Source organism: Ricinus communis, chromosome 6, assembly GCF_019578655.1.
Source record: "Ricinus communis isolate WT05 ecotype wild-type chromosome 6, ASM1957865v1, whole genome shotgun sequence".
In the NCBI taxonomy this organism is placed as follows: Eukaryota; Viridiplantae; Streptophyta; class Magnoliopsida; order Malpighiales; family Euphorbiaceae; genus Ricinus; species Ricinus communis.
The window spans coordinates 26,992,397-27,001,688 of NC_063261.1; the positions used below are offsets into that span (position 1 = coordinate 26,992,397).

General features: G+C 36.4%; 1 protein-coding gene across 5 annotated transcripts; it reads right to left on the minus strand.

Annotated features, from left to right (window-relative positions):
• Positions 1-951: 951 nt before the first annotated feature.
• Positions 952-8,597, minus strand: LOC8263371. Of its 5 annotated transcripts, none has more exons than XM_048375969.1 (4): positions 8,438-8,592; positions 6,126-8,234; positions 3,154-5,936; positions 952-2,381 (listed from the first exon to the last, which is right to left on the minus strand). In XM_048375969.1, the coding sequence occupies exons 2-3, from the start codon at positions 8,221-8,223 to the stop codon at positions 3,181-3,183; spliced, it is 4,854 nt and encodes a 1,617-aa protein (XP_048231926.1). In that variant the 5' UTR covers positions 8,224-8,234; positions 8,438-8,592; the 3' UTR covers positions 952-2,381; positions 3,154-3,180. The 5 variants fall into 5 exon arrangements, with proteins under 5 accessions (XP_048231926.1, XP_015577701.2, XP_048231924.1 ...); XM_015722217.3 differs by having other exon boundaries at positions 1,962-2,381; positions 3,154-6,329; positions 6,441-8,234; XM_015722215.3 differs by having other exon boundaries at positions 3,154-8,213; positions 8,438-8,597.
• Between the last annotated feature and the right edge of the window lie 695 nt (positions 8,598-9,292).

Consider the following 9,292-nt stretch of genomic DNA (forward strand, 5'->3'; position numbering starts at 1 on the left):
TAAAATAAATATTTATACTTTCAATTTATTCTTAAAAATAATTTTATGTAATAACTTTTTTAATTTTATAATGAAAAAAAATAATATGTCAAATCAATTTTACGTACTACTATAAAAACTAGTAAATCAGTAAAAAAATAAATTACATTTAGATGTAAAATATATAAAAAAAATGTATATGTATGAGTATTTTAACGATCATATTATTAAATATAAAATAAATCATTTTTACTGATTTATAATTATTATTTTTTTAATAGGCATATCGATTTTTTATATTATTTTTTATTTATTGTAAAATTTTAAAAATTATGATCAAATAATACTTTTAAAATAAATTAAAAAATAAATATTTATTTTATTTTAAAATTTTAAAGTAATTGAATAAAATAATTAAAGAGTATACAGTTCATAATTTAAGTTACTATTATACCTACAAATTAAACTTTTTAAAATTTTTTTTAACATAATTTATATATAATTTTTAAAGGTTAACGTCGCATTGCTAATAATGTCACATATTATGCTGCAAAATATTCCTTCAAAAATATATAGTTAGAAAATGTTTAATAATCTAATTTATTATTTAAAATTAAAATTTGTAAATAATTATTTGATTTTTGGGATTGTGTGATAATTTTATACTCAAAAATTTTAAATAAAATTAAATAAAACAGTAAGTCGAAATAAGGTAGTTTAAAATTTCTACTTTTCAGTACTTAAAAGATTTTAATATCTATCATATTTATTTATTGTTTTTAATTTTTAATTTTATCAAAATGCCACCTGACTCATTATCAAGTAAAAGATAGAATTTTACCAGCGCACAGTGTCTTCTTAAGCAGAAAGTTACAAAAGAACTGGGATTTGGCACAAGATTAGTCTGGAATTGGATTTTCATTGCAAATAAAAAAAGAAAAAAAAAGACAATTTTTGAATGATAATACTACAGAGAAAAAACTTATTATGAGATGATATTAAATTTAACACATTCCAGAACTCCCAAAAGAACAATAAAATAAAAACCCAACAAAAAACCCAAAAGACAGCAGCTCTTCAGATCATCTTCCGACAGGCACAGGCACAGGCTTAGGATTATAGGGAAAAAACTACATTGTTCCCTGGGTAGCATCATTCATTGGATTTAGGCAACCTTTTCTTCTCTTTTAAATACATCAAATATTTTAACAAGGGCTGCTACATTAGAAGTTGCCAGAAGCACTCTGCTAAGAACTGTCAGCCAAAACGGCTGGCATCTTTTTTTTAACAAGTAAGCCTGCTTAACCAGTAGTAAAAAACAAGTACTGTATACAAAAGAACCATCAAGAAAGCTCCTCACCTGTGTCTAATTTCAACAAATATAAGATATTAGAATTCCTCCCCACAAGCATTCAATGGCCTCTAAAATAGTCATTTCCATTGCACTTCAAGTTACTAAACAGATAGTTATCAAATAACTGATGTAAAGCAGAGATGCAACTATAAGTATCATCAAACTTCTTAAGTTTCCACATATGCTGCTATGCACACCATGCAGTCATAAACCACTTTCCTGGCCACAGATAAAGTGTGCCAAGGACTACATCAACAGACATCCAGAGGAAGTAACTTTAATAGAAAAACAAAACAAGGATAATGAAAAATGATCTAACACTTACGGCTCTAAGACTTCTTAAATAACTGGGGACATGCAACATTGCAGAATACATGAGCAGCAATGGGGATGTAATGAAAAGAATGCTGCAGAATTCTGTCTACAACTCCAAACACTAGGGATTAACAATTTTGTTTTTATATGTCTTGACTATTCAAGCCTGCCAAACCTGATGACATTTACTCTCCTCATTCCCCTTTAACAAATATCTTCAAAGTTATTTTTTTTTACTTTTATGATAACATATAGCCTAAATATCAATCCCATGCGACTTACAGGATTACAAAGTCAAGAGGCACGAAGCAAATGCACGTCAATCATCATCTTGCAAATCTTGAAGAAAAAGACATGGCTTGGATGGGTATGCTTCTACAGTGCCAAGGTTAACCCCTGCTGAAACTTTCAGCATTGTGCTTTGATACAGAAAGAAATTCATATGACATGCAGATGGATGAACCATAACTGATAAACAAGCAACAAGAATTAATGATTCAACCTCATACTCATCAAGGATAGCAACTACAGAGATCAGCTAACACTGCTGTACAATGCACTAATTGAACCTACTGAGATTTTAGAACAGCAGCAACCCTCTGCATTATGGCCCAAAACATGGCAATAAGGCATCCTTCAGAGGATACAGCAGATAACGAGGAGCACTGGCAGCCAGGTTAAGCATCTGTAAAAGGAGTGCCAGCTGTACTTGATCTGCATCAATTCTTCAAATCTGCACTGACATTTCATGAAAAGAAAACAGTATATAAATGAAATCCAGATAGAAAATGAATAAAAAGTAAATCAGGTAATGATCGAGCCTTCCACAAGAAGATAACAGTTTCATAGTTCAGCTGCTGAATCTTATAATCCCTTGACATAGAATATTTAGTATCAATAACACAAGCTTTAAGAGCAACCAATTAGTGCAAAAATGTTAGAACCTTGAAGATTGGAACCATCTCCAGATTTTCCCATCTGAAACCCCACAACTTAGGGCTATAACTGGTTAATGACCTCAATTCGATTGGAAATAGCTCCAAAAGACAACAGGCGAATAAGATGCATTTAATTAGAAATGGTTCGGTGATCATTTGAAGGCATAATGTTTTTAGGTAAATAATTGGTATTGCCCACCACATTAACATCACATGAGTAGTAAAGAAATTTAAGCATGCAAGCACATCATCCCACTACAGAGACTTCTATTCCAAATGGTCAATTGTATTCCAACATTCCAATTTTCTTTTCTATATCTCACTTTTAAGACTTCCTTTAGCCCTTTAATACATGCAATTAACGATACTTAAAGGGCAAAATTTGAAAATGCAAATTTAAGAAAGTCACTTTTTTTGGCACCACCTTAATATCAGGTATCATGCATTAGGATAACCTTATATTATGTCCCAAAATTAGCTGTGAGCCACAGGTAACCAACATGTAGAAGCAAAATCAAGAAAATCTTGTAATAGTACGTTGGAAGTTTTATTCCAAGTGAAAACTACCTCCAGTTTTAAACCAGATCCTCTTCTTCAAAACTGTAGAAATAGTGTTTCATCTTCCTCTCCTGGGAGTGTGGCCACTGGCTGAGTTTTGAATGGCACAGATATAGTATAGTTAAGCTGGTAATTTACAAGAGTTGAACCAAAAATGTTGAACTTTGGAGCACTTCCATAAGCGGCTTCTGCATCTGAACACTTCTTGAAAACAACTCTGGCACGGTTGGTATCCTTATCTGTTTCTGTCTCATACTCTTTTAAAGGCCCAAAGCGCCTAAACATCTTATTGAGGGATGTTTCTGAAGGAACAGAATCCACCACAGGAAAATGCATTACTAGTTCAGCTGGTGCATTCTCATCCGAATAACCAACTGGTTTCTCTGATGACAGACCACCATTACCATCAGAATAACGCTTCCTAGAATTTGACCTGTTAAGGGGCTTATCCAGGTTCACGGACACAAGATGGGTATCCCGCTTTCTACTTTTTCGTGGTGGTTGCTCTTCTGAACCATTATGAATAACCCGGTCTGTCCAATAAGTGTCATTCATATCCTCAAATTCGAATGTTTCAGGAGAACCACTAATGGACGGTAATGCTGGTCTCCTTTTACCACCTACTTTATCATGATGCTTCTCCATAATCACTGTGTTCCGGAAATCCGAGAAAAAACTAATGATGACAGTCAAGAAACTATATCCTTTCAAAGGATCTCGAGCAGCCAAGAGAAGCTGTGATAGCAATTCATCTAATGACGAGTATTCTGTCGGAACATTCATTCTCCTCATCTCAAGATCCTCAGAATGCTGGATCAATATGTCAGATCCATCACCAACAAGTCCATCACTGCCTCCATCTGGCTTTTGGCTATTGGGCCTCAATATAGAGGGAGACCCAGTCATCTGGCTCGCAACTCTACGAATGCATTCACCAATCTTGAAGGAAGGTTTAGGAAGAGTAACAGGAGTGGACACTTTTGCAAGGGAGATAGTTTTCCTCCCTTCTATCATAGCTGCATCATCAGCAAAGGAATCAGAGCCCCTCCGCTTCTTCCCAGAAGACGGTGAAAGTAACTTATTACTAGGTTTCCCATCAGCACCAATTTCATCATCTACAGAATCCCATGAGTCATCCATTAATTCAGACAAGCTTCTCTCTTTCTTCCTAGGATAGATAGTATCCTTCAAATTATGCTTCCGTTTGTGATAAGAGCTTCTTTGAGTCTGTAAAATTTCCTGACCAGATGAACTTTGCCCATCATCCTTGTAAAGAGCAGATGCACCCTCAGTCACTTCATCCTCAACAGGTAATGTGTCCGCATTCTCTAACAATCCTCCACAAAATTGAAATTCAGGCAGTTGAGAATAACCCTTCAAGCGATAAAATGAAAGCAACTGAGATTTGGCAATGACAAGCTCCAGTCGATCAGCCCCACCAGCTGGAGATTGTCCTAATGCTTTCATATACTCCACTAATTTATCAGGTCCAAATACATCAGCATGCAAGGATTCGTCCACACTATCTCTTACACTAGATTCTTGGCGGATTCCAGCATTTTCTACTATCTGAAATTTAATTTTGTCATACATGTTTCTTGGCAGGCATGAGCAAGCCAATCCAAACTCTACCCTTCTTGATACTTCTTCCAAAGCACAATCAACAGCATTTTGGAATATTTCTGAATTGCTCTGCTTCTCAACCAGAGAGAAGTTTGACCTGAAAGGTTTTAGCAGAGATGCCTCATTCCATGCAAATGTTCGATCCCCAAAATATGCTACCAAAAAGCAATCCCTTTTATAATATTTCATTGCCTTCTCAGAGGCATCTGAAGGATCAAAAATCTGTCCAGGCCACCATGGATGGCTTCTCACTTTACCCCATACCAAATCAGATACACTGAACTCACCTTCATCATCTGGCGGTAGCTGATAAGTAGCTTGATATGCTTTTACTGTGTTTTCAGGAGGTAGAGCTGCTTCTTGCTTATCATCAGTGGTCTTTGGCTGTTCAGCTTCAATTTCTTGCCCTTCATGCAAGGCAATCTGTTGGACCTCTGCATCATGTTCTTGGTCTGCTGTTTGTCTTCCAATATCTGATTCAATATCAAATACATCATGACTAGCATTTTCTTCCAACCCTTCTTCAAACTTTAGATGTTGATCCTCTTCAACATGTTCTTGGGCTGCTGTTAGTTTTCCCATATCTGATTCAATATCAAATACATCATGACTTGCAGTTTCATCCAACCCTTCTTCAAACTTCAGCTGTTGGTCCTCTTCAATATGCTCTTGGGCTGCTGTTTCTTTTCCCAGATCTGATTCAATATCAAATACATCATTACATGCACTTTCATCCAATCCTTCTTCAGTCATCAGATGTTGCTTCCCTTCAGCAGGCACCGCAAGTTCAGTATTGGAAGCCACAGTCATGTCATTATTCACTACAACAATTTGCCCTCCATCCAGTAATTTGGAATCAGTTTCTGTGCTTGCACCAACACTTGCAGCCTTTGAGTGTTGTTCTGTAACCTTTTTCTCTTCTCCTCCAAGCTCTTCAACTTGAGTAATTTGTTCTTGGTCATCCATCAGGTACCCCATACTTGAATTACCTTCGGCAGGATCACAAACTGCACTCTTATCTAAACAATTTTCCAGCTTCAACTCTTGGTCTGTTTCAACAGGCTCTGAAACCTTGGCAGAAGAAGTTAGAACCTTACCCTTGCACGTTGAAGTGGTTTGGATATCCCCTTTTTCATGGTCTGCCTCAGTCTCTAACAGCCGGTTGTTTCCTGAGGAAGATAACATTACATCCAATTGCATGTGAACTAGACCCTTAGAATTAGGATCTGAATGAACCTTAACATCCATTTCTGTAACTTCATCATCAACAACTGCTTGAGCTGGCTGACATGAAGTTGTGGAATCTAAAGACATGTTACTGCGATTTATAGTGCTACCATTAGAGGTCTCAATCTTACCTTGCTCCTTCTGTATACCAGCTTGTTCAGCACTTTCTGGCTCTACATCTGAATGACCCTGAGCAGAACAATGAGACACTCTCTGGTCTAAGCAGTCTGCAGTTATTAAATTATCTTTTATAGAATTCAGAAGCATCTTGTCCTCTGTTGCCAGAATTTCACCTCCAACAACTACCTGATTTGGTTGTTGCGAGGATTGCATATCTGCAAATGCATCATAGTGATTTTCAGTGCTTCCATTGGCTGTCTCGAAAGTTGCCTGCAGTTCTTCCACTGAAAAATAAAAATTTTCATTAAAAGCATCAGTGTCCATACCTTCAATTCCAGGACTTCCAACCTCTTCATTGTCCAATGATGCATTTTTTCCATCAACAGAAATTTGTGCTTGCCCATCTAAAAGATTGGAGGTTGCATTTAGAATGGCATCTTTTTCTGTTGAAACTGAATCCTTTTCAGAATTGGGTGTAACCCCCTTCACAGCATCATTGTCATGAGTCTCCTCCATAGTTGCTTCAATTTTGGGATTCAAATTTTTATTATCGGCCATCCCTGCAGTTTCCTCCTCAACAACTTGGGTATCAGTGCTTGAATCTTCCATGACAGCTGAAGAAGGTGCACCTGTAGTTTCAATTCCTGGTTTCCAAACCTCATCCTGCAAAACCCCAGTCTTTTGCGTCTCTGACTCTTGAAATGCATCTGCCCCCCTGCCATTGGTTTCCTTAGCATGATCTACAGACTCCTGAGCTGATTCAGATTTCTCAACAGCAATAACAACTTGCTCACCTGCTGAAGAACCTATAACTGCTATAGAATCTCCTACACCATTTTCAACTCTTTGATCCTGTGTTTCATTCTCTGATAGTCTAATATCCTGAGAATGTACATCCTCCGTCCCCAATCCACCCTCTAAACTTTTCTTCCCTGCAGCTACAATCAATATGTCAGCCACAACTGCGATATCCTCATTAGTGGAAGCTTCAACTGAATTTCCAAGTCTCATATCCAGGCTGTCCCCTGTCCCAACTCCCTGCAAAGTGCTACTTGAACTTCCTAAACCATTTTCAACTCTTTGATCCTGTGTTTCATTCTCTGATAGTCTAATTTCCTGAGAATTTGCATCCTCCGTCCCCAATCCTCCCTCTAAACGTCCCTCCCCTGTAGCTACAGCCAAATTCCTAGCCACAACTGGGATTTCCTCACTAGTGGAACCTTCAACTGCACTTCCAAGTCTCATACCCGGGTCTTCCCCACCCCCACCTCCCTGAAAAGTGCTACTTGAACTTCCTACACCATTTTCAACTCTTTGATCCTGTGTTTCATTCTCTGATAGTCTAATTTCCTGAGGATTTATATCCTCCATCCCTACTCCCTCTAAACTTTCCTCCCCTGTAGCTACAGCCAAATTCTCAGCCACAACTGGGATTTCCTCACTAGTGGAACCTTCAACTGCACTTCCAAGTCTCATATCCAGGCTGTCCCCACCTCCAACTCTCCGCGAAGTGCTATCATAGGCAGTGTCATCCCTAACAACATTGCTGACCTCCCCAATGGTTGTCTCACCCTCCTCTAATTGCCCTTCTTCTTTAGATTCCGCAAACCCAGAAGACTTTCCAACTTCATGTTCAGTTCCCAAATTCAATGCCTCCACGCCTGAATCCAAAGAGGCCTTGGAATCAGAATCACAAGCCTCACCTCCTCCACTACCCAAATGTTTCAACTCTTCCTCTGATCCCCGCTCACCTGACCCTCCCTGACTACCAGCTGCATTCAGACTTGAATTTCCTCCATCATCATCACCAGAATCACGTATGCAAACACCATCAACAGATTCAACACATATATCAGAACCCATGACCTCAACCATTATTTCTTTTTCATTGTAAGACCCACCTTCTTCTGCTACGACCCCCTCACCTGACCTTGAATCTGAACCTGAAACTGCACCTGCACCTGAATCTTGAACCTGAGCCTCACTAGCAACAGGCTCAAGAACTCCGGTTTTCTCACTATCTCCACTGGCTACTTGATCACATACTGTCTCTTCACATGATTCAATAGCAGTACTACCAGAAACATCCTCATCCTTGTCTTCATCCATGGAAAATATATCTGGGTCAATTTCAAAATTCAAGAAAAATGCTATCTTTATCACAAAGAAAAAAAAAAAAAAAACCAAGAACACAAAAAATAATGAAGAAACTGATAAACCCTAACAACTAAAACTCCAAATACAAATAATAATAAAAAAAACACGATCAATAATTGGCGAATCAAGCAATATATACTGTAAATTACAAAGAAAGTGTATGTACCTTGATAGATCTTACAATAAATGGAAGCTAAGGGTTAGTGGCTTTTCTCTTTTTGGGGGGGGTTTTAGAGAGAGAAACAATAAGAAAAGAAGTGTTTTTGGGCATAATAAGTTTGGGCTGCTTTTAAGAGATCTAAGAAAATAAAGGCAGGCCCGAATATAATGGGTTATTATTATCATTATTGTCCTTTCTCACTTCTTTTTTTCTTTTTGTTGTCAAGTATTTTCTCTTTTAGTCAAATGCTTTTACGTACTTTTCAGTGAAGGGTCAGCACTAAGCACTACTAAACTAAAATAAAATATAAATAAAGAAAAAGAAAAAAGCCTTTTGTTTGCTTCCATTTTTATTTTAAATAAAAAGGAAAAGATTGAGCAATTAATGAGAAAAATTCAATGTACAATTGAGGCCTTAATCTCCAACCACATTGAAACACTTCTTTTCTTATTGTTTCTCTCTCTTAATGTACAATTAATGAGAAAAATTCAATGTACAATTGATTCCTGAATTTATATCTACAAGTAAAATACACTAAATTTATATTTTCTCAGCAAATAACTCTTAAATTTATATCTAAAAATCAAATATACTCAATTTAAACTTTTCAATAAATAATTTCTAAACTTATATCCAATTATTAAATAAAATCTAATTTAAACTTTTTAAAGAAAATGCTATATCCTAAAAAATATTTAAATTGAATATATTTAATTTTTGGATACAAGTTTAATAAGTTATTTATTATACTAATTTAAATTTAGTATCTTTGACCCTTAGATATAAATTCAGATAACCATTTATAGAAATTATTTAAATTGAATATATCGAAGCCTTGAACATAAATTTAGGAGTAAATTA

Coding starts and splice junctions, on each gene's coding strand:
- LOC8263371 (XM_048375967.1), bottom strand. CDS start 8,223: ATGGATGAAGACAAGGATGAGGATGTTTCTGGTAGTACTGCTATTGAA.